The sequence below is a fragment of the Trachurus trachurus genome (assembly GCF_905171665.1).
Source record: "Trachurus trachurus genome assembly, chromosome: 13".
Lineage (NCBI taxonomy): Eukaryota > Metazoa > Chordata > Actinopteri > Carangiformes > Carangidae > Trachurus > Trachurus trachurus.
This window is the reverse complement of record NC_139892.1, coordinates 12,400,259-12,425,848: the sequence shown is the minus strand read 5'-3', so window position 1 is coordinate 12,425,848 and position 25,590 is coordinate 12,400,259. Positions and strand designations below refer to the sequence as shown.

The window sequence follows — 25,590 nt, the reverse complement described above, 5'->3', positions numbered from 1 at the left end:
CTCACAGTCATTGTGACAAAAGATTGAATCATTCCCGCTCTATTGTAAAACTGTGCAGTGTGAAGAGTTTTTTGATTCTTTAACATATAAATAATATGTGACTGTCTGGATTGTATTTTACTGGTTCATGACTCATCGATGCTGCATGCTGCACTGAGCACAGGGATGTTGTGTGTCTGAATCTCTACATGTTATAAAACCAGAGTCTAAAGTGAAGCAGTGAGTGAGTGTGACAGAGGTTTCTCACCTCCTCCGACCTGGAGTGGGTGTGAAGGTTACAAAAGGTTTTTTTTAAATGACAACCTGCACCTGTTTTTTTTTTATTACCAAGCACAGCTTCACCCCAGCTGCCATCTCACTCACTGGAAAAAAAACAAGGTGTAGAAAAACTTATATAAAAGCTCCTCCTCCTGTGTTAATTACTTTTTCATTCACAGTTTTGTTTTAATGTTTAGTTGTGTAGTTTAGCTGTTTTTATTTCTATTTGTATAGACAATTATCATTATCATTTTGATTTGCACTGGAGCAAGTTTCATCATTATTATTGTCATGTTTTATTCTGTGTCAATGGATGTCATGTACTTTCAAACTGCAAACCAAATCTGCCCAAGAGTAGAAATAAAGTAACTTGAAACTAGGTCAATTGGTGATTAAACTGTCAATTTTAGGAGATGACTCAGTTTTCTCCTTCTGGATGAAGGTTCATACTGTGAACGTGCAAAACAAAACAATAATAGGGTTTTTTTTTCTCCAGCAGCCATCACTCATATGAATAAGTAGTATGTAGTAACACTGCATAAAAGCGATGTTTAATTTGGAAATGTATCTCTTTTTATTTGCATTGTGCACATGCTGTTTGTTTGTCCTGTGTTAAATGCACCAAAACCTAGGAGGTAGAACTGGACTGATACATTTTCATGCAGCTCTAATGTCGGTCTTTACGCTGCATTCAGATGACTCCCCCTTTTTTTCCCATGATTCCTGGAGCTGTTGCACGAAGTATCTCATCTGCTGCACGTTCCTTGAAATCAAAGGGCGCTTGACTTGACTAGGCGAGAGTTTAAAAGACATGAGAGCAGAGTGATGCACCCCCCCCTCCTCTCTGATCCAGGACTCCTACAGTCTGAATAAATAAGTAAAGTCCAAATCAGCTAAAAGTGGAGAAACAAAACCAGTTGGAGGTTCGCTGGTGGAGCTGCAGTGAACTCTTCATGAGAGGCCGCTCTTGTTTTTTCCACTCTGTTTAGCATCATGTGGAGCAAAAGCAGAACTCGGACGTCTGAGCACAGCAGGCACCGAAAAAAAAAAAAACCAAACAAGAGGATGAAGGGAGCCATGATGATGATGATGATGAAGAAGAAGAGGAAGGGAGTCAATATACAGCACATCATCAGAGTCTCCTCTTTCTCTTTCCTGTCACTCGGATGCGAGGCGTGTAGGAGTGTGTTCTCTGGGAGCTGATGTCATGCGAAGTTAACAGTATAATGTGTAAACATGACCCTCCCCGATATCCCAGCGCTCCGTCCTCCCTTTCCTTTCCTAAACCTACTTCCTTCTCCACTTTATCTGCACAGGACACTGCCAACTTCTCTCGTTTTTGGGGTCAATCGGTTCAAAGGGGCCACAATAAAAAAGGCGAAAAAGACAGGGGGGGGGGTTAGAGTGGATCCATCCACTGCGCTAAGTGAATAAGCGTCGCATCAACCTTTAATCTAACACAGATGTCAGCACTTCCTCATTCACATGACCTAATGGCATCGATACCAATCTGCCCCCACCCTACCACTGACCCCCAGAGAAACCCCAGCACGACCATCCCATACAGAGTGGTGGGACTGTGTGTTACTAAGTTTGAAAACAATGCCACAAAAACCAGACGGGAGATGCACCATGAAGCCCAGGAGAGGTTTGAAATAGCCAGATAGTGTTTCATTCATTTAGAGCTTCTCTTGTTTGGATTGGTCTGGTAACTCTCATATATACTCAAGTGTAATTTTCAATTGAGCAAGAAAAATATATTTAAGATCACAACTATTAACGATATATATTGTTTTATTGTCTTTATTTATACATTGTACCTACTTATTTACATTTTGTCTCCACTTAATTATGTTTTCTTTTATCGTCAAAAGCATTTTGGTACTGAGTTCTTCTGTTTTCCTGCTCTTTCCACTTTGCCGCTGTAATGCTGTCAATTTTTCCCCTCCGAGGGACATATTAAATCTTATTTTATTTCATCTTATTAACTTGATTTCAATCTTCATCTGCGTTAAAGTCGTTCATTGTGGTTTGTTACAGTAGAGAATCGTGCAGTGCAGTATCAGATAGAAGAGCCAGTTTGGTTTTGGTCACAGCATGCAGCACAGAAACGACCATAAACGACCTGCTCCTCTCACCTTTCAGGATGACTACAGGTACGAACAAGTTAAATATAAGACACTTTAAGACTTTTTGAGTACTACTTTTAACATAATTCAAGACCAAACCTGCGATGGAAACACAGACCAAAAGTAACAATATACCATTTCCAATTAGATGCATTGATGTCAGTTCAAAATGGACAGTAAGGTAAAATGAAAAAATTCAAAATAGTGTTGTTCAGCACGTTAAGCTTGTTAAGACTTAAACAATCTGAACTTAAGACAATGTGATACTTTTTAAGGCTTTTTATTACTAAATTTATATTCAAGACTTTTTAAGGACCCTTGATCTGGTCACCATGACCGATCTCAATCTCAGTCTCACTGCTGCGTTTGACAACATCAACCTGTTCCACCTTAAAGGGGACATATTATGGAAATGTCAGCGCCGAGAAGCGGGGGCATTTTCATTTCGGCATCCAATCTTTACTTTACTTAAAGCAGTGAGTGATATATTTGTGTTAATATAAGTCTTAAATAGTTATATCTTCCGACAGCAATCACTTACATAGAGTGTTTGGACTGAAACACGGGTCTCTCAGTCCCTCTGCTCTGCTCTGAGCCGAAGAGAAAACATTTATCGTATCCTACAGTTTTTATCCAATGAGGAGAGAGAACGGCATGCAGGGCTGTGTGTGCAGCCAAGGAACGCCGTCAAAGATATTCAATAAATGGAAAGATACTCCATGAGCGGCTGCTCCAATGATATGAAATGGTATACACTTCCTGTCTCTCTAAATGGGCGTGGCCAACCGTCACCACCTCGTCTGTGAACGTGTGTGTGGATTTATACAATTTTTAGGTAGATGAAAGTGAGATATTTATATTTTCTTATGATAACATTAAATATTTACACTACTAACAGTAATATTTAGCATGCCAAAAATAATTTAAATCATTTTCACGGGAGTTCGCGGCCGTTTGTTTGACGTTGCCTAGGAGATCGGTGCCAAATCTCGCGAGAGTGTGTCGTAGAGACAGAGACAGGACTGGAACAAAGTGGATTTTCTCCGGATCTCTCCGTCTGAAAATTACCATTTTGGTGTCAAACTGTTCAGAAGAGATGTGGCTTGTGAAAAATGAGTCCAAAATTTGCTTCAGTGACCGTGGGGAGAAAGACCCGACCATAATCGGTGTTCACATTAAATTGTCCCATAGGAATCAATACACTCCAAGTTGCCTCTGGTCTCTCTAAAGGGGCGTGGCCGTGCAGAAGCCCACGTGACATGCATACAGGAAGCTGACTCGTCATGAAAGGTCTTGGTTTATAAACCGTCTTTGACGCCGTGAATGTGGTGACGTAGCGACGAGGACTGTTATGGTGCGTTCAAGGAAACTCGTATTTTTCCGACCGTGAAGTCGTACCAGTTCGATCTGGTACGAGTTCACCGGTCGGAAGTTACGAGTGGCCGTTATAGTGACTTTCACCGGTAAAACAGGTCGGAAAAACATGAGTTGGTTGCCTGGAACGCTACAAAGTCGTAAGTTGTGACTTGAAGCTGTAATTTACGATTTCAAAAGCCTGCCTGGAACGCAGCATTAGCGAAAACGACCGGACCACTCACTTCTGCTTTAACTGTACTTTATTTGTTTATTTGACTGGGACAATGCACATCAATGTACATATAAAAACATGTAAATGTGCCGGATTGTAGCATCGATGCTAATTTCCGTCCGGAGTCCCAGAACATAAAAACAATAAAAACAATCCTCCGCGGCCGCCTCGCGCCCTGCAGCGATCGTTTCGGCGTTTGGTCTATTTTGTGCACAAGTCGCGAGCCATCGCGTCAATCTCGGTAGGAAGTCACACAAAGAAACACGAGAGAATCCGGTCAATTTTCAAAATAAAACACCGGGAATGACAAACACGTGAGGCCAATGTGTGTACGTTTGTAGCCTATTTGTGTTTATTAATCGAAACAGAGCGCGAGAGATGAACACACACACACAGCTGAGGGGCGAAGCGCTTGTCCCCTGGCCGCCACAGAGTCGTTAATTAATGATATAACGCTGGATGCGCTCGTTGATAAGTTTCGTTTTTAATGAGGAGGAAATAAAGAACTCAGCTGTGATTGAAAAGCATGAGTTGAAAGTTGTAACTGTGTAGTGGAAAGGGGTGCAAAGTAGGAAATGGTAACTTATTGTGGAAACCCTGCTTTACATTGTTTTAACATAAAAAAAATTTAAAAAATCATCATTTTGAAGGTGTGGCGGCTTTTATTTTGCCGATCAATTACATGTAGAGGAAACCCTGATATATTTGGGTGTTTGTCTTGCCTTCCGGCCTCCAAAATGTGAGAATTGACAAAGAAAATCTGTAATGTGCAGGCTCCCTAGGTTGAAATCCATGTGGTTTTACGAGCTGTTCCCTCAGTTATCTTCCAGTGATGTAAATAGTTTTCGAATTTGCATAACACCACCCCTACCTGTTACTAGTAGAAGGGACAGGCACGGTTGTTTTGAACAGCTGAAAAGAGCTGTGATGTTTGATCCTTGGGGTTTTTTGACCGAAGCATGTCACAGACATGTCTTTAAGACACCTGGGAACTATTGTAATTTGTGGAAAGGGGGCATAATATGTCTCCTTTAAATTCCCACCTGCCTGCACTGCCCTCTCCTGGCTGAAGTCACACCCTACACCCCTGCATCAATAACTGATCACTGATCTCCCACATCCACACCTCCTCCCCTGTTCCACGGCGTCCCCCAGGGTTCACTGTTTGGTCCTCTCCTGTTCACTCTCTCTACATTTGCCCTCCCTTCGTCACGTCTCCTTTTTCCATTAGCGATGTCCAGCTCTTCATATCCGCCAAATCCTCTGTAATTGAAACTCATGCCACGGCTGAAATAAAATTATAATCATGGACGTGAGCCAGTAGCTCTGGTGACATCATCAGGGTTATTTTCCCAGCCTTAAGGAAGCACCTTCATATCCGCAGAGAAACTTCACAATGAGTAAACTGAACTTGACCTTGCATCACCCCATGTGACAAATGCATTTTTAGTAAATGGTATAAACTAGCTTCAATATTTCTGCACTTCATTAGACGCTAAATGTTCTGAAATCAAAAATCAAAATCAGTACAACTCAACACAAACAAACACATGCTTACCGTTCTCAGGCTTGGCCCCCAGTTTTTGGACGGTGGCCATGTTGTGGACGCTGATGCCACGTGGATAGCCGGGCCATGAGGTCGGAGTGTCATCCACTACAATGATATGCTGCAGCCTTGGGACTTCAATTAGGATATCCTGACACACACACACACACACACACACACACACACACACACACACACACACACACACACACACACACACACACACACACACACACACACACACACACACACAAAAACACACACACATAAATGTAAGTGTTGTGTATACATTAACACTAGATGAAAACCAGGTTCCTTCTTTTGTCAAGCGACCAGGAATCCCAGACACATCATCATCATCCTCATCATCATCATCATCATCATCTTGTTCGTCAGTATTTGGTCTACGACAGGATGTGTGAGAGTGAGCAGAGGATCTGTGTTTATTCCACTTTGATAAAAAGGGGAGATGAGATGCCAGAGCAGGGGGTGGTGGGGATTGAATCTGTCCAAAACAGCCTTTAACACACGGCACGTGCATTCCTCTTTATTTTTTTTCCATCTCTACGGTGACACGCTGCTCCTCACCTCCTCCTCCTCCTTAATCAGCTCTGCTCCAGTGTTTTTAGATTCTCCCTGATGGATAACAGAGGTGCATGAAAGCAGCAGCTGCCTTAAAAAAATGTTGGAAGACAAGAGATGTTTCACAGTCTGGAAACGACTGGCAGACAGTGGATCACCGACGTCATGGTGAAAACTGCTTAACTTTGTTAACTTTGCTTTTTTATTTGCAGGGTGGAGTGAGTCCGTCAACATTTATAGACTGAGGTATTGACAGTCAGGTCTTTAAAATACAATACATCTCAGATATCAAAGGTGAAAGTATTTGATATATACTGTATATTAGGAAATCATTGGCCATAATTGAGTTGCTTGTGTTTTCTTTTTTTCTTTTCTGTCATTATTATTTACAAGTAATTTCGAAGACCATCTAGTTTAATTTCGAAAGGAAATGATTGAGGGGCAGGGAAAATAAGTTTTCTTCATCCTGCTCCTTTCCAGGCATGGAATGTGTAAATTATAATCTCATTTTGTCAGTAATGTACGATTTGAAAATGTCCTTGCATGGAACAAATGAAAATGAAAATGAATTCTCAAGTAATTATCAATGGAAAAGATAAAAGAAAAGAAATATGAACAGCTCAGTTAATGTTGTGTATCTTTACATTCTTAGAGGTAACTATATCACCGATTAGGTTGCAGTATGTATTATTTTTTTGATAAAATGGATGATATTAACTGCTCTCAAAGAAAAACTCATGAACCATGAACGATTAATGGACGGTCCTTTCTCTGTAACAAAATGAATGAACTGCATCGTTTAACCATTAAGTTCAACTTTAAAGTCAACTTTGTTCCTCCATGGAGGGAGGCCGTTCCCTTTTGGGTCAGAAACAGTTTCTGTTATTGAGATACATGATGTTCAGACACACAAATACAGTAAATACCATCAATCACTGCCTGATACTGTTTGTCTTTTTTTTTTATTGCCCATTTTTCCACAGAAAAACAAGTGAACTAAGCATACGCAGCTGCACGTTGTAAATCTGAGGGAGGACAATAAAAACAGTTGAACCAGCTGAACCTTCGATTACCCACATACAACACCTACACATTTACAATACTTCCTTTTATTTCAGTTTTTTCTCTTTTTATTACAAGTCCTCTATGTCAATATTTTATTTATCTTAATTGATCTTAGTTTCCTCAGTGCAATTCCTCAGTTCCTCTTAGTATTATCTTATTTCTATATGTGTTTGCATGAAAAGTTCAATACAAATAAACTCTGATTTATTGATTGATTGATTTGTTTTGTGCATGTTCTGACCTTGAGTCTGGTCTCCAGGAGCTCTCTGCTGGTGATGATGTGGGTGACCTGAGTTTCATTCAGCCCATGAGCGATGGCTGGACCTCCCAGTGTGGAGTAAAGTGTGGCCACTGCAACAAACACATGAAAAAAAGAACCACTATTGTTATTTATTGATTCTTATTGAGTAAAATTAAAAAGGTTTTCTCTCTCAGACTTGTTCTTGAAGGATTTTGTAAGTGAGGTATAAGCTGTGTTGTCTTCATACAAAGTCTGACCATCTCTTGACTTGATTATAAATCTGCTGTGATACTGCAACTTTACAATTTCAAAAGGACACATAAACATGTGTCTCGCGCTTGCAGTAAATCAAACCTGACCAATGGACACAAACCCTTTCCTGAGAAGCCTCATTGGTCGTAATACTGTAACTCATGCTTCTTGGAATACACAGACTTGTCAAGTGTGTGATCGGTCATGGGCTTGTTTTTTTTGACAAAAAAACTCAGCCTTTTCCCAAAATATCAGCCAGACAGCTGTGCCAAATTCAGTGGAAGTGTTTTTGAACGAAGCCTCAACGGTAAGATCAGTACTCATGAGCGAAGCCAACTTCTAGAGTAAAACGTAGCCTTGATTAGAAGATTAGATTACCGTAAATGCTCATCATAGCAGCATTTTATTAAATACTCATAAAAAGACTAAAACCTAAATAAAATAAACATAAAAACATTATCAAATGTAAATGTAAAGTGCAGTGTGTAGGTGCATGTCCAGTAGAGAGAAGATTTAATTTAAAGTGACACAGTAAACCAACATGTCGTAAAAATGCAAAAACTGTTTTGTGTGTTCACTCGTACATAGTGCAATTTAAATATCTCGAGTCATCATATGGACACGTGTGACGATGGACAATGTACGTGCACTCTAGTCTGTATTGCTCAGCATTTCTGGCTTGGCCCCTCCCACCGCGATGACATCACTGGGCTCCTCCAGAGGCCGTCCTGACTCTGAGCTCAGCCTCCGAGCAGATGGGACACAAAGCTCTCACTGCACTCACAAGCGCTCTTCTGGGGATATAAACAGTACTGGTATGTGAGGGGGTGTGTGGGGGCGTGTGTGTGTGTTAGGACTGAGTGCATATGTCTGAAATGTCTGAATGTGCCGCTGGTATGTGCTGCTCGCCGCGTACAGGCGTCCACTAAAGAGTTAAAGCTATATGAGTTTGTGTTTTATTTCTTTTTTTTCTAACCTCGGACATTGACCTGTTGGTGTCTTCCTCATCTGCTGGTGGAGCTGATTCAGATTTATTAGACTTTTCAAATACAGTACCTGGATTTGTATGAATCAGAGCAGACAGTCACTGGATAACAGTGTTTTATAGTTTGCTAAATGATGAAATTAGTATTAATATGGATAAATGTAAAACTGAAAACCATGCTAAGAGTACAGACAATGCCCTGTATCAAGCTGTGACATCAGTCTGAATTACTCTTGACTTTTTCACATTTGTTAAAATTCAAAAGATTTTAACTTTCCTCTGACATTTCTGTTTTAATTAATGCAAAACAAACCAACAATGAGATCAATCAGTGTCAGTCAGTCGACTTGTTACATAAAAGCCGCCATCAGACAGAACATCCAGTTATTATGTCTGAGGTTTAAAAGCTTCTCAACACTCTATGAATATGTAAATATTACTCTTTTCTAGGACTGAATGTTATTTAAACAAAATCATATTTTGGCAGATATGAGTCACAGTTTCTGTCAGACAGGTCTTTTTAAAAAAAAATTCAGTTTCAGTGAAAATTGATGATGTGATTATTTCCAGAGTTATGTACCAAACCAGACGCGATTTAATCTCTGCGGAGCAACATCGACGCTTCATTTATGGTCTGTTCTTGTGCCGCATTTCATCTTTTATCAAAAGAATTACACATTATTGGTCATTTGGACATGACACTTTCTGTCTGTATTGTGATTTTGATAATATTTCAATAAATTGTTCAAATTTACGTCACTGAAAAGCTTCAAGTTTCCACAGCACGCATTCCTTACATGCCGCAACATGGTGGGCGCCAAACTTCAACACAGACATAATCCTGTGCACAAACATCATTCTGCACAACTACAGAACACTTTTTATTTTGCATTTTGCACTAATCTAATATTGCTTTTATGTCTTCAATAGTTTTTAATTGTCTTAACCCTCCTGTTGTCCTTCTCGGTCAAATTAACCCAATCTGTTCCCTTCCTCCATCCTTTTTTCCTTCCTTTCACCCTTCCTTCATTCCACAATCCTTTTTCCCTTCCTTCCCTTTGTCCTTAATTCTTCTTCCTTCCTATATTGATCCAGTTGACCTGATCTGTTTCCTCTCTCCCTCCCTCCATCTTTCTTTCCTTCCCTTTTCTCTTCCCTCTTTCCACAATCCTTTCCCCTCCCTTCCTCCATTCCTTCCTTCCCTTCCTCCTTAATTCTTCTTCCTTCCTTGAACGAAACTGTTCCCTCCCTCCCTCCCTTCCTTCCTTCTATCTTTCCCTTCGTCCTTACTTCTTCCTTCCTTTTTGACCCAATTGACCCAATCTGTTCCCTCTCTCTTTCTATCTTTCCTTCCCTTTTCCCTTCCTTCTTTCCTTCCATCTTTCCCTTTGTCCTTCCGGCCTTCCTTCCTTCCTTCTTTCCCTTCATCCTTCCTTCCTTGACCCAGGAGGACAACAGGAGTGCTGCCTAAATTTCATTATAATTGTCTGACCCTTAATATAATGACAGTAGAAGCTAAAAGCTACTGACAAAAAGCAAAACCAATTTTGGAGTGGAGACTTTTTTTGGCCTTTTGCTTTCTGAATTATGTGTGTGTGTGTGTGTGTGTGTGTGTGTGTGTGTGTGTGTGTGTGTGTGTGTGTGTGTGTGTGTGTGTGTGTGTGTGTGTGTGTGTGTGTGCATGTCCTTCTTTAGTTGTGGACTCATTTTGTTCTGGTGAGAATTCGGTTTTGGCTCGGGTCAGGCATGTATCAGTGATGGTTAAGGTTAGGCTGAGGGGCTCGGGAATGCATCATGTCACACACTGTTTGTGAATGTGTGTGTGTGTGTGTGTGTGTGTGTCAGTGTGTGCGCACATGTTAATGGCTGCAGTGCACAACTAGTGTAACACAGGGCCCAGCTGAGACAGAAGAAGGTCAATTTGTCCCTTCTGCTGTTATGTAAGTGTCCCACTTCTCCTCATTCACTCCATTTTTCCCTCCTTCCATCTGTTTCATTTAGTTGTGATGGAAACACACACTCCCACTTTTATTTTATTCATCTGCAGCAACACTTTATATAATACTGTACCTTTCAGAATAAGAGTCTTTCAGCTTGTCTCACAGTGGCCGTCGTTTATCTGATGATCATGAAGTGTGAAACGCTGGAAGCTGTCAGTTGAACAGGTTCATATAAATTAACTAAATATCAGCTTAAAAGGTTTATATTTGGAACAGCATCATCAAAATTAAAATATAATCCTAAACGTTCGGCTGAGGAAAAGACCTTTTTTTGTGCGTTTTTCATGTTTGTGATGTTAATGTTGAAGGATCGGTCGGCGACCGCGGCCCCCCTCCCACCCCGAGGGATTCTACGCTGATTTACTCTTTAATATGTTATGTTCCTGTCTGTGCTGTGAGCACCCACAGCGGTACTTTTAAGTTCATTAAATCTTTTTGATTGTCCTTGAAGGACCCTTTATTTTCTCTGTGTGCTTTAGTTTATGCTCCATTAAACTGTCATCGCTTTGAAAAAAAAAAAAAAAAAAAAGCACAGGCCATTAAAGCATCTTTCTTCTTTCTTGCAGGCACTATAACCGAGGGACAGCGGACAGCCCGGGGAGCAGTGGATAACGGAGAGGATGGGTAGGGGGTGGGGGGTAGTAGTGGGGGGGTGCAGAGAGGAGTTTAAAGGTTGGAGAGAGTGATGGAGGAGGAGGAGCGAGAGGGAGAGGAGTGAGGGGCGATGGCGTCAGAGGAGGGGTGAGAGAGTCTACGTGAGCATCTGATGTTGACAGAGGCATCAAGGAGTCAGCCAAAGGCCCCCAGTGAACTCGGACACTCGGTGTGTGTGTGTGTGTGTTTCTGTGTTTGTGGACATTGTATATTCACTGTATACTGGCTCACTGTCAGAAGGCAAAATGTGCTCATCATCACTTGTTGTCATCCTGAGTTTTGCAGCATTTGTCACTAAAATGTGAGTGAATGTTACAGCAGCAGTCGACACTCATGAGCTTTGTTGTTGTTGCCGTTGTTTCACGTTTCCAGATTCGCTGCTTGTTGTGTTTTAACGTCAATCAAAGGTTTAGATGTTCCAACATGGAGGAATTGAGTTTGAATTTCAGGATCTTGGATTCAAAGTGACACGAAACTGCAGAACTCGGTAACACTTTATAATAAGTACACACTATTAAGGATTAGTTAAGCATTAATAAACACTGAATTATTCATTTATAATGCATTAATACTCATTAGTATGTAGTTTATAAATACAATTACAGCTATCAATGACGAGTAAAACATTTTAATGTGTTTATAAACTACATACTAATGAGTATTCATGTGTTATAAATGATGAATTCAGTATTTAATGCTTAACTAATGCTTAATAGTGTGTACTTATTATAAAGTGTTACCCCAAACTCTTCATCTGCTTCTACTGAGTGGAGCCTGGATGCTTGTGGAGCTTTCTCTTTGTGTGTATATATATATATGTGTGTGTGTGTGTGTGTGTGTGTGCGTGTGTGTGTGTGTGTGTGTGTGTGTGTGTGTGTGTGCGTGTGTCCAATCTGTGTTTAGATCTCACGGCTGGAGGTGTCATGGCCCTCGTTCACACACACTCACACAGCAGCAGCAGAACAGGAAGTGTTCTGGATCCATGACGCAGAAAGGAGATGTCACTAAGCCCTGTCCCATAAACTCCTGTGTCTCCATCGGTGTACGATGGAGGGATGTTCACTCTCTACTCTCCTTCTTTCTCTCTGTTGTTTCCACTATGTCACATTTCTTTTCCATCCTCTTTTTTCATTTCCATCCTCTTTTCTTTTTCTTCCTACTGTATGCCCCCCCCCCCCCCCCCCCTCCCCCCAAATGAAGGAGGATGACATTGAGCTAGTTTACTATGGTGCTCTGATCTTTTGACAACCACACACACACACACACACACATGTATAAAAGCTATAAATTAGCCTAATTCAGACATATTTGGAAGAGGCTTGGTGGGAAAGAAGAAAACAAAAGTTGCTGTACAGTAAAACTAAAACTAAACTGAAAGTACAGATTTAAATACGTTTAAAAGCAGAGTTCATTCTGTCGTCCATGAACAGTGAACTACTCTAAATGCATTTGCTACAGTCTCAGCAGAACTGTCTGCTGCAGAACAGTCTCTAAATGTTTGCATTGGTTTGAAAATTACAACTGTAATGCATCAAACCCACTGAGATAAAAAAAAAGAAGGAATAAACCTCTCCAAGCTTTCCGAACAACTTGCACTTGTATCTGAGTTTCCTTCCTTTATTTTCTAGTCTATTTAAACCTCCTCTTCTCTTGCTCACGCTCATGTACTTCACATTTAAATGTATGTACTGTACTGTATCTCATGCACTGACTTTGCATACACCATGTGTGCACGTATTTGTATATTTATATGTGTATGTGCATGTATAAGTACATGTATATTTGTGTGTATGTGCGCATATGTGTACAAAGGCCCACCACTGCAGTGCATAAAGTATCACTGCAGAGGGTTTTTATTGTGTAATACTTGCCAGTGTGTGTGTCTCTGTGTCTAAAAGTCTGGTATCATGTTTTGCCTTTACTCTTAATTATGATTCTGTATTACTGATGATTGAAATTTTTGTTGGTATTAGCCTACTTGTAAGGACCCCCTCGAAAATTAGATGGCACATCTCAAGGGGCTATCCTTTGAAAATTAAGTCTGATAACCTGGTGGACACTATCAATTGTACAGTACAATCTCATCTGCAATAAATTAACCTTTGTGCATTAGACTTAATACCAGTATCGCCCCAAAACTGTAATATTTAAATGGAAAGTAGAATGAGTATTTGTAATAGTGTGGTAATATCAGAGTTAATGAGGAGTTTCTATGTGTGTGCTCACTCACTGACTGACGTGGACTTACATGGGAAGTTGTACATGAAGCAGGCCTGAGCAGCGACGATCCACTCGGCTCTCGTCTCACAGAAGATGGCGATGTTGTGTTTGGGCTGCTGACCCAGTGACGCCAGACCGCTGCCGAGCCGGGACGCCGCCGTGAGGACGTCTTCATAGGAGCGCCAGCAGTACTCACCCAGAACTACCTGCAGCAGGGTGGAGAGGAAGGAGGAGGAAGGATACAAGACACAAAGCAGTGGGTTACAGAAGAAAAAACAGACACAAGCTCCGAGTCTGAATATAAATAAAAACACAGTATTCATTAAACTACTTCTTCTTTTCATTATGGGCCTGTGGAGAAGATAAACACAGGCTTCTGGTCTGGATTCACTCTTCAACACACTCTGCAGTCTGCTGCAGCATCTTTGCTGAGGTTACAGTGGCTCCTAGTGGCCAACAGGTGGTAGTGCATATACACACACACACACACACACTAATGATGACTATTACACAGTTTACTTCTGTTTTCCACCTGCTGGAAACAATAGATAGCAGCTAAAGGGCTAAGACGCGTTCTGTTGCAGCAATCAATGTTTCAACAGTGGGGTTTAAACGGATTAGAGGGGGATTAAAGCAGGAGGGGGGTCGCGAGGGGGTGGGTGGTGGGGTGGGGTGATTTACACAGTTGGCCAACTCAACTCCTGACTGTGCAGACACTTTGTGCCCTGCATAACACACACACACAACAACCCCAAGTGTTTTACTTGGGTAAAGTTCACTTCACAGTGAATGACAAAGCAAAGAATTCAGGTGTGTGTGTGTGTGTGTGTGTGTCTGTGTGTGTGTGTGAAACAAATGGACCAACATTAGCAAACAGGCTAGTTAGCTTCAAACTCTCACTCTTACTTCCTTTATGGGTCTAAAAGTCGAAACACACTTTTGAACTCAAACCAATTTCTCCTCCCTGTTTCCATGATCTGTGTCTTTCTCATACTCTTCTTTCACTCCCATCTCTCTCTCTCTCTTTCTCTTTCTTCATCCTCTCTGAATATTTGTCAGGTCGATGTCATTTAAAGGGCGTTGAGGAGACCAACGAGCCCTCGGAGAAACGATTAACGATGATTTCACTGGAGAGAGTCGCAGGGAAGTATCTGAAGGATGTGAAACCTGTGATTATGAATGTCGTTTGTTTGCAGGTTGCAGGACAATTTGTATGGTCTCATTTTGATTTTAAACAATGCAACAAAACTTTCTCTTCTCAATACAGATGTTCCCCTTCCCCATCTTTAAACTTCTTTCTGTACCACACCAACCTGGCTATGAAATGTCTTATTACTGTATACAGTATTTACACAACCATCCACCATAATCCAATGATTCTTAAATGCTTTACACACATATATAAGTATAAGTATTATTCTAGTAATCCAGATAATCTACAGATGGGGAAACTTCTGGCATAAACAAAGGTGGGTGTGTTTTTTACATGTAGGTATTTAGTTCTTCAGTATTTAGGTTTAGGGCTGGAGCTGCAGGTGGGATATACATAATTTTATTCATATATTCTTGATTTGTTGACATAAATAAAAACATTATTTATTACAAGACCACATTTAGTCTCACCTGTATATATTAGTGAGAAAACCCAGTGTTAGAACAGTCTTATACTAATCTAATAAACCAAACTGCACCTGAATGAAAATATAAGGAAATTATAAATTTAAGTGAAAGGTTCTTGCTTTGAGTATTTGTTGAACATGGAGAAACACTAATCTATCCAATCCTGTTGCTTCATACTGTGCAGCCTGTGATACGGTTTAATCTCCAGTTAATAAACACGTCTGCACATTGAGCTGCCATCCACGTCGTTAGACAAACGTCATCAAAATGTGGAGGTAGAGCTATTTACATGTATATCTTAATACTGACTATGTTGTCTTTGTAATTTCTTTTTACCTGGACATAATTTCCAATTTATATGACGTGTTCATTGTTGGTGCTTCAAATATGTATTGGGTCTTTTGCATTCATGCCAATTCAATTTGCCAAAAATGTTGAAGTATACCTTTAATATTTAATAAATAGATGTGGGAGTAGTTTCACTTTTCTTCACTCTTTAAACTAACGTTCAACATAAATGCTGAACTGTTCCTTTAAAATACTTCAAATGTTGCGTTTACTGCACTTTTAACTTGATACTTCTTTCTATTTGATTCTCTTCCTTCCTCCTCGTTGCTCTTTACCTTTTTAAAAACCTTCCCGTTGCTCTGTTGCTCGTCCTCCTCGCTGATCACCTCCCTGGTGCCGAGGCAGTCTCTCTCCGGGAACCTCGTGGCTGCGTACTCGAACACCTTATCCAGGGTGTCCACCCCCGGGTGCATGGACGTCACCAGCCTCTTGGTGGCGCTCATGGCTCTGTAGGGCCCCTCGGGACACCCCAACACCGAGCGAGCCTTCGGCCTCTTGGCCCGGTCCTCCTCTGAGCCGCGGCCCCCGCCCACAGGCTCCGACACCCAGCTGAGGAGCTGGTAGGGCAGGAAGGTGAGGACGGTGTAGACCCACACCAGCAGGTGGAAGAGGAGCAGGAGAACGGGGTTCAGCTCCTCCTTCAGCCTCATCCTGGTGAAGCTGCACCGGCAACGGAGAAGCAGAGAAGATGAAGAAGTAGAAGTTGTGGGAGAAAGTTCCTGCTGCTGTGGTTCCCGTCAGTCCAGTCTGTCCGATCTGTCCACTTCTCTTTCGTCCTTCTTGCTTTTATAGAGCTTGAATCATCCTCTGTGGTCAGAAAGCGCCCACTGGACCAGGCTGCCCCTGGAAAATAAATGACATTAACCTGGCATCAGATGTTATTCCTCTTTTTTCATTATTATTATTATTATTATAACTAGTTTCAAAATTAGATTATTCCTGAGCTTTTTTGTACACAAGGCTCTCAACTCATTCTGAAACCGAAACCAATCAGTGAGTCACATGCATGCCAAAAAAAAAAGAAAAAAAAAAAAAAAAGCAGAATTGAAATACTGGAAAACCAGTGTGACAGCCGGGCTCACTGGCTCAGTGCTGCTGTAAATGTTCCTTCCCCGCCCTGAGACTCCTGCATCCAGAGCATGAAGAGAAAAAAACTGCCTGTGTCACTTATTGTTAGTGTCAAGGAAACGAAAAAAACAAAGAAGCAGAAGCACAAAGAACAAAGGATAAAAAAGAAAAAGAAGACCACAGAGGAGAAACTGAAATGGAAAAAAAACACAGTCGTTAACAGATGTAAACGACGCTAAGTGGAAGAGGGTGTACGAGAGGTTAATGGATGCATGTGTGTGTGTGTGTGTGTGTGTGTGTGTGTGTGTGACAGGCCACTAGACCACTAGACACAGGGATGCAGAGTGAGGAACAGATAAGTAGAGAGCAGAGACAAGCTGCAGCTCCGTCCGTCCACACTGTCCCCATTCACTCATTTCATCACGTTTTCATGTTGTTTCATAATGTCGGTAATTCTAAGACACACCGTTCATTTCCAGCCTCAAAAGAGAGAATGTGTGTGTGTGTGTCATCCCATAGAGACAGAACAAAAACCATTACTGTTTATCATGATGTTATTATTTAACTGCCTGAGCGCTTCCCACTTGCAGCTCTGATTCATTTCTAATGTATGTGTCCAAGTGAGAGTTGAGATCTACAGATGGATGGTCAAGATCAGACACTGTAAAACTTTAATTTCCTTCATATCTCATATTAAAGGGACTACGAGGAGTTTCCGAAAGCGAAGTGTTTTCACACTACATTTCCCATGAGCCTCTGCGCGCATGGTGAAATTCTTGGACCGGTGCAAGACAGACGAAAGCGAAAGCATTTGCCAAGAATGTTTTCATTAATCAAGAACGAAAGTCAGAGGTTGGGCAGCGTCCGGGAAACTGAAACTATAGGAAATGCTGGGCGAGTCGACCACTAAATAATAATATCAAAATACCTATGAAGACAAAACGATATATTTATAGAAAATGGACCCAGTGTTCATCCACATTAATATTAGACTCTTTTATAACTAAAAGCAAACTCCTCAGGGTCTCTTTAAACTACATTTCTTTTTATCTTAACCTTTGGTAACGTCTGATTCATGTTTTATTTAGATGGTTTAATCTCTTGCATAATGCACTTTTCTTTATAATGCTCATGTTGGATTCTTTTACTTTTCTTGTGAAGAACTTGTGCTGTTTAAATAAAGTTCCTTTAGTTTCATGTCATTTTGATGCATTTCCATGCATTAAAACAAACAGCGTTTTGCTAAAACACCAGACACAAATGAACTCAGCAGTGCAGGGGTTGATAAATAGTTAATAAAAACGTCAATGACAATGTTATTGAGTTAAATTTATTGTTATTGAGTTAATATTGTTATTATGAATAGAAAAAGTCTGGTGTTTTATCATGACAAGGGGCCAATTAACTATGACGTGATTTCTGGGTAACAAGGTCTTTAAATTGCCTTTTGACGCCACCAGTGTCAGAAATAATCCTCCTAATGGACACTGACGTTTCTGTTCAGTCCATCAACTGTCTTTGTAATTTAGCAGCTAAAGAAACACGGTGTGAGCCTGCACACACACACACACACACACACTACACACACATACACAATCTATTTTAGCAACAGTAATTCATTATTCACATGAGCAAGACAAAGGCTCATCTTGCTCCCCTGAAGCATCACATCCTTCCCCTCCCAAAAACTGCCCAGCTGACACACACACAACCCCCCCCCCCCCCCCCACACACACACACACACACACACACACACACACACACACACACACACACACACACACACACACACACACACACACACACACACACACACACACACACACTTTACCCTCCACCACCTCCCTCACAGTCTCTTCAAGTGTTCCTCTGAGACTCATAAATAAATCAAAGATTGAACCATCAGCACTCTGCCACTAGACGAGCATCTGTTCTCTGTGGGGTGTGGACGGCCGTGTCTTGTTACCCAGGTTTCATCACAGCCCAGCGGAGCGCCTGCTGCTGCTGCTGCTGCTGCTTCTACTACTACTACTGCTGCTGCTGCTGCTGCTGCTGGAGCAAGATGTTGTACTTGTTCTTGTTGGTTTCAGTGTCTCTGGTACTTCAGATATTTATGTGCAAAAACTCAAGGTCAATGAAACAGAGGCTACAGAGGAGGAGAAGAAGAAGTGTGTTGAACTCATAGACTGTATAGGTTCAACTGTGATAAACAAACTGTCAGAGGAGAGCAACAGGCTGCTGCTTCTACTGCTGCTTCTACTACTGCTGCTTCTTCTGCTGCTGCTGTTTTTTCTTCTCCTTCTACTACTGCTTCTACTGCTGTTGCTTCTACTTCTACTGCTGCTTCTACTTCTACTGCTTCTACTGCTGTTGCTTCTACTTCTACTGCTTCTACTGCTGTTGCTTCTACTTCTACTGCTGCTTCTACTTCTACTGCTTCTACTGCTGTTGCTTCTACTTCTACTGCTGCTTCTACTGCGGCCTTTACTGCTTCTACTGCTGTTGCTTCTACTTCTACTTCTACTGTTGCTTCTACTGCTACTGCTGTTGCTTCTACTTCTACTATTGCTTCTACTTCTACTGCTGTTGCTTCTACTTCTACTTCTACTATTGCTTCTACTTCTACTGCGGCCTTTACTGCTTCTACTGCTGTTGCTTCTACTCATACTATTTGCTTCTACTTCTACTTCTACTATTGCTTCTACTTCTACTTCTACTGCTGCTTCTACTGTGGCCTTTACTGCTGCTGCTGCTGCTGCTGCTGCAGCTGGCTGACCTCCACTTCTTCCTACTTCTACTGCTGTTGCTTCTACTTATACTGTTGCTTCTACTTCTACTGCGGCCATTACTGCTTCTACTTCTGTTGCTTCTACTTATACTATTGCTTCTACTTCTACTTCTACTGCTATTTATACTTCTACTTCTACTGTTGCTTCTATTTCCACTGCTTCTACTTCTACTGCTGCTTCTACTGTGGCCTTTACTGCTGCTGCTGCTGCTGCTGCAGCTGGCTGACCTCCACTTCTTCCTACTTCTACTGCTGTTGCTTCTACTTCTACTGTTGCTTCTACTTCTACTTCTACTGTTGCTTCTATTTCCACAGCTTCTACTTCTACTACTGCTGCTTCTACTGCAGCCTTTACTGCTGCTGCTGCAGCTGGCTGACCTCCACTTCTTCCACTGCTGTTTTGTCACAAGACTTTTCGGTCTAGCATAAAAAAGGACTTGGCTGGAACCGCTTTAAATAAGCCAACCATTTTAATTTCCACCATCTTCTGCTAACCATAAAAATAAAAAAAGAAAGAAAGAAAAAACCCTGCCTAAAAGAAATAAAACAAAGAGGTTTTCTTGTCTAACAGCTCAGAGACTGGGATTCTTCCTCCTTCACTGCTCAACACCCACGTCTTTCAAACTCCACACTCGGAGTAACAAGATGATTTGCTCTATAATATGTTCATGGTATGTAAGAATAAAGATATTAAGTTCCAATTGTTTGAAATTTTCCGATTCCTGTACTTCTATATCAAGCAATACAGAGCACAGCATCAAAAACAAATGTAACAGGTGTGTAGGCTACTACTGACCCTGGATGAGTCACGAGTACTGTCGCTGTGAGACATTTAACCTTTATAAAACATCAATATAATTTCTCTGTAAACAGACCTTCATTATCTAATTTGATTGTCAGCCATTTAAAAGGAATACATGAAAGAATAAATGACAATTCCTACACTAACCGTCCTAACACTGCAAAATTTTTAAAAAAATTATCAAAGTTTATCAATAAACCACATGGTATCAGATGGGTGAGTGTACTTGCAAATTCCCAGATACCTGAGACCTTATTTTCAGCAGTATTGATATCAGCATCTGCAACAACTTTACCGTCATGCCATTTTGATGCATTTCCATACTTTACTTGAAGCCTCTGATTATTTTCAGAGATTTCATTTTCTTGTATATAAAATGAAAAGAGCAATTTTACCAAACACAATATGCACTTGCACATGTCTTTACGTTGTGAGCTGCAGTCACAAAACTGAATATTAAACTCACAATGATTCAAATAAGCAACAAATTCTCACATCTGAGAAGCAGTGAGTGAACATTTGGAAAAGCCGCCTCCTGAATTGTTGATCACTTCTTCACTGTTAAATATTGAACTAATCACTTCAGCAATACTCCACCATTGATTACATAGGACATGAGAGTGAGGTAGAGCTGTTGTGTGCAGTGCCAAGTACAACAAAGGGCAGAGAGATAAGAGGAGATGCTGAGGCAGTCAAGGAGAGGGGGGAGAGGGGAGGAGGAGGAGTCAGGGCCTTGTTTGAGTTGTGAGGGAACGTCTGCTGAACTTTGCATTACAGACGTTTAACACATGGAGGCAAACAGAAGACCCACCTGACAGCAAAACCAAACCACTGTATTCATATGCACACAAGTCCAGACACACACACACACACACACACACACACACACACACACACACACACACACACACACACACACACACACACACACACACACACACACACACACACACACACACACACACACACACACACACACACACACGTCGTGTCGTCTCACTAAAAAAGGTCAACAAAGGTGAAGTTCCCAATTTAAACGCACACAGACTCGACTCTAATCTTTTACCTTCGAGACACTTAGACACAAAAAACTAGTAGCTGCTTAACGGGAGGCTTTATGCAACAATCAGGCGCTTTGCAGGCAGCCTCCACTCACTGGATTAACTGAGTAATATTGTGGCATGGTCGACGTAGCAGTGGGGTGAGCAGGCATGTGTGTGTGTGTTTGTGTGTTTGTGTGTGTGTGTGTGTGTGTGTGTGTGAGTGTGTGAGGGAATCATTGCTTCCTCAAGAGATTGTGTGAATGGAGTCTTTTGTGTACCGACGTCACCGTGCCTTCACCCACTCAGCTAAGCAGGCAGGCTGAAGTCTTGCAGAAACTTCAACACGGCCATTGTGGCGAAACGTCGCACCAACACACACCCGCACACCCGCACACCCACACACACGCACACACACACACTCCGGTCCCAAGGGGTCAGACTGCGTGTGTGAGTTTGTGTGGAGAAAGAAAGAGGAGGCTCATGTGTGGTGTGTTTGTACGTGTGGGTGCAGCAGAGCAATTTCGCACACATGAAGTCGTGTATTTGCCGGTCTCAAATAATGACATAATCGGGAGCTTGCAAAACAACTGAAGGGGTTTTAAAGGGTGATTTCAACAAGAGTGAAAACACAAAAACATTAATTGGCCGGATTATGAGGATCAGACCGCAGATTTTCCCTTCAGCTTTTGTGTTGTTGTGTATGTCGACATAAATTATTCACTCACACATGCCAGTCACCAACGTCTTCCTCCTCCTCCTCCTCCTCCTCCTCCTCCTCCTCCTCCTCCTCCTAATGTCTCTGATTTGGATTTAAAATTGTTGCTATAGCAGCTATAAACCCGTCATTTACATCTGATTTAGTTAAAGGTGGAATGAGCAAAACAAACCGCCTTATTTATTCTGCAGTATTTAGGCTACTTAAGATACGTTTTATAACACCATGACAATCAAGAGAGAATCAAGGAGGAGGAGTGTGTTTTTGTGTGTTTGCACGTTGTGCCCTCTCTGATAGACCGGCATCATTTGACAATCATTGCCACAGGCCGGTTCACTTCAGCTGTGTAAATAGTGCTGAGCAGCTTGAGGTTGTAAAAATGACTGAAGGACTGGACACAGATTTTCTGCTCTGGTTCCTTTGATTAATAAAACACATCATCTTATGAAATATGTCCTATTTTGTCTATATGTTATAATCGTATAAATGCGGTTAACAGAAGAAATGAATAAAGGAAAAGTCAGCTGATGAATGCACGTTATAAAAGTAGGCCTACACCAGCATGTTAAAAACAAAAGTGTGTCAATGAAAGTGCAGAATCGTGAAAACGCTTATAAATAACTAATTATTATAGATGAACAGGCCTAATCAGTAAAAAAGACACGTAGGCTATAGCCCACATATTATGAACTAGATGTTATTATAAGTGCAGTGGTCTCAGCAGTGAGCCACAGATGTTCACAGTGCAACATCCAAAATTCGTCAATGTAGCAGCAATGGCGACCCAACTTCCGGTTAAGGATTTCGAAATAAAACACTTATATAGGCTACATTATGATTACTGCAACTGTCATTTTATTTAGTAAAGAAAATGTTTGTGGCTCTGAGTATGGTGTTTAACTACCAGAACACATGAAATACGAGTGTAAACATCATAGTGCGACCGTCACTTTAATAACAATTTCACTTAGGCTAGGCTATAGCTACAGCGTGGAATAAAATCTACAATAAACATTGGAGCGATAAAGGTCTAATATAAAGCCTTTTTTTTTTAGAGTAGGTATGAACGGCATCATTTTTAGATTATTCTGTGCGTAGCTATCTTCGTTAGCTTGACCCGACCGCAGCATCCCCTCCTCCTCCTCCTCTTCCTCCTCCACATCTGGATAGCTACAGACGCGCATCACAAAAACGGGAACCACCTGAACGGCGTGTAGAAACTTACCGGCGTGAACCTTTCCAGCTCCCGGACAGTCACTTTAAACCCGGTTCACAAGCAGCAGCGGCGGCGGGAGGATTGATAATTTGATAACTCTTCATTCACCGTGTTGTTGCAGCTCCGTGTGTGTGTGTGTGTGCGCGTCTACATGAGTTCATCCATCAGCTCCTCATTTGTCCAACGATAACGCGCTCGCTCATCGGAGCCCGGAAGTGATTTGGGAAGAGAGAGAGAGAAGGGGGGGGGGGTTGGTGGGGGGGTTGTCATTCCCTGCGTTATGATTGGACTCGTGGAGGTGGCGCGTGCTAGGGGCCGGGCCAGATGGAAGGAGGGCGCGAGGTGACTGCATGGGTTACTGACGGTCACGAGGAGCCACTAGAGGCCACGCGCACGCCACTCTCTCTCTCTCTCACACACACACACACACATTCACAACAACACACGCAGCAATGATGCACATTTTCTAATAGTAAATTTAACATGTAGGCTACAACTGACATTTTCAAATAGGAAAACATATTTCTTGGTGTTTAAATCAGAGTTTGAATATTATATCTCAACTCTCTCCTGTCTACAAAACAAAAAAGCTGTTAAAACATGTAGCTTACTGCGTTTAATGTCTTTAAATATTGTGTCTATTTACTTGTTTGTTTTTGCTTTATTGTTTTTTATTTAGCCTAATTATTCATCTATTTTGTTTTGTTTATTTATTTCTATATAGCTTTTGCATTTACTATAGGTTTCTCAAGTTCATTTCTTATTTTACTTTGATTGTAACTGTATAATGTATTGCTGTGTTTGATATGCATAAGGGGAAAAACAAAAGCAACAACACACACAGAACACACAGTCATCTGTATCCAGGCGGTATCAAAACAAATGGTGAATCAATATAATGTGATTCTCTTGCTCCACAGGTAACAACTCTTTAAAAAAAAAAAAGTTAAAACAATTCATAAATAATTCAGTTATGAGTTTGTTTACACACTCTGGTCCATGTGCATAACACATCTGCTTTAATGCAGATGTGAATGACGCCTAATGCCTTTTTGAAATGCTACAGGAAGTGGACATGGACAGTGTCAGGATTTGAATGTATATAACATCCTGGATGTTATATATGATATAACACTGACTGCTGTGGAGCTGTGGAAGTGTGAGTTTCCAGTGGCAGCGTGATGACTCACTCACTCCTGCAGTGTCATGCAAAGGCAAGTCAGTGTGATATATTACAGAGAGACTGGCAGATGGCAGATCCACAGACACTCAGGCTAATTATTGAAAAAAGAAAGAAAACGGTGAAATGAGGCTTGCTGCCCACTGTCTCACATGATTCATAATAACACTGCTAGCCGTTCCCACCACTCCATCATCGCCAGATTTATATGGAGATTATGGCCGGTTCATCAAATCATGATCGGAATGTATCTGTAATCAGTTTTAACCACGCTGGAGTCAGATGATTCAAAGCACATTATTTCAAATTAAAAGACAATATTGTAATTCGTTCATGCTGAGATAACTGAAATATTTCCCAGTTATCTGAGCGTGACTGAAAATATTTAACATTTCAATGACAGTACAAATATTAGATGATCAGTTGGTCTTTTAACTGGTCTCTTTATGGAATAAATCTTGGTTGTCCTGTTATCTTTTTGCACAGATCTGTTCTTTCAGAGACCTTTTGCCGCTATTCATAAAAGCTTGTTTATGTGAATAACTGCCCATGGATCCTGTCTGCATTAGTTTATCTGAAGCACACATTCAGTCTTTCTTATGCTCTTCATTATTTTCATACAATTCTGTGTCTGTGTTTGTGAGCGTCATCTTTTCCCTCGTCTAAAAATCGTTGAAAATGTGCTCTCCCTGGTTTCGGGGCAACTTTTAGACACGCTGGTTTGCAATAACAAACTGGCTTTACCAGTAACACTGAGGCTGTTGTCCTTAAGCTCATAAATGAATTTTTAATGCATGTTTATTCCACTATGTGATATCACCTATACTTTTTCCCCCCCTGAGCTATTTCTCAATCAATTTTATTCTCAAAACTAAACGGTTTCATTAGTGAAGGTTGTGTGAACACTTTAAATGACATGATTTTCTGTTTAATCATTATTGTGACATCTGTTGAAATTGATGATTATTACTTATCTCTCTCTCTTTTTAAGATGAGTTGTGTTAGAAGTAGTAGTTTAGTGGTAGTAGTTTATGTTGGTCATATGCACAAATCAACAATTAGTCAAACAATCATCATTAATCTTCCTTCCAGACTATATTCAATCAAACTTATGAGTCCATATATGGCAAATGCTGAAAAAGGAGTAGGCTGGAATTAATGAGCTTGCAAATGCCTTGCCTTTAATCCTATTCATGTAGGCTATTAGGCCTTAAGTATTTACATTTCAAAGAGCGCATGCTGTTTATCAGTTTATTGAACATGTCAAGAATAAAACAAAAACAAAACAAC

At 41.1% G+C, this 25,590-nt stretch overlaps 1 protein-coding gene across 2 annotated transcripts in view; it reads right to left on the bottom strand.

Moving 5' to 3' along the window:
• Nucleotides 1–23,315, bottom strand: part of acsl3a (acyl-CoA synthetase long chain family member 3a) — a 44,071-nt gene extending 20,756 nt beyond the window's left edge. For both annotated transcript variants that reach the window (XM_083984368.1, XM_083984369.1), the window contains exons 1-5: nucleotides 23,130–23,315; nucleotides 15,764–16,331; nucleotides 13,549–13,726; nucleotides 7,410–7,519; nucleotides 5,534–5,672 (exon numbers count right to left, since the gene is read on the bottom strand). In XM_083984368.1, coding sequence (XP_083840494.1) covers nucleotides 5,534–5,672; nucleotides 7,410–7,519; nucleotides 13,549–13,726; nucleotides 15,764–16,138 — 802 coding nt within the window. In that variant the 5' untranslated portion in view covers nucleotides 16,139–16,331; nucleotides 23,130–23,315. The remainder of the gene's footprint in view (nucleotides 1–5,533; nucleotides 5,673–7,409; nucleotides 7,520–13,548; nucleotides 13,727–15,763; nucleotides 16,332–23,129) is intronic.
• Between the last annotated feature and the right edge of the window lie 2,275 nt (nucleotides 23,316–25,590).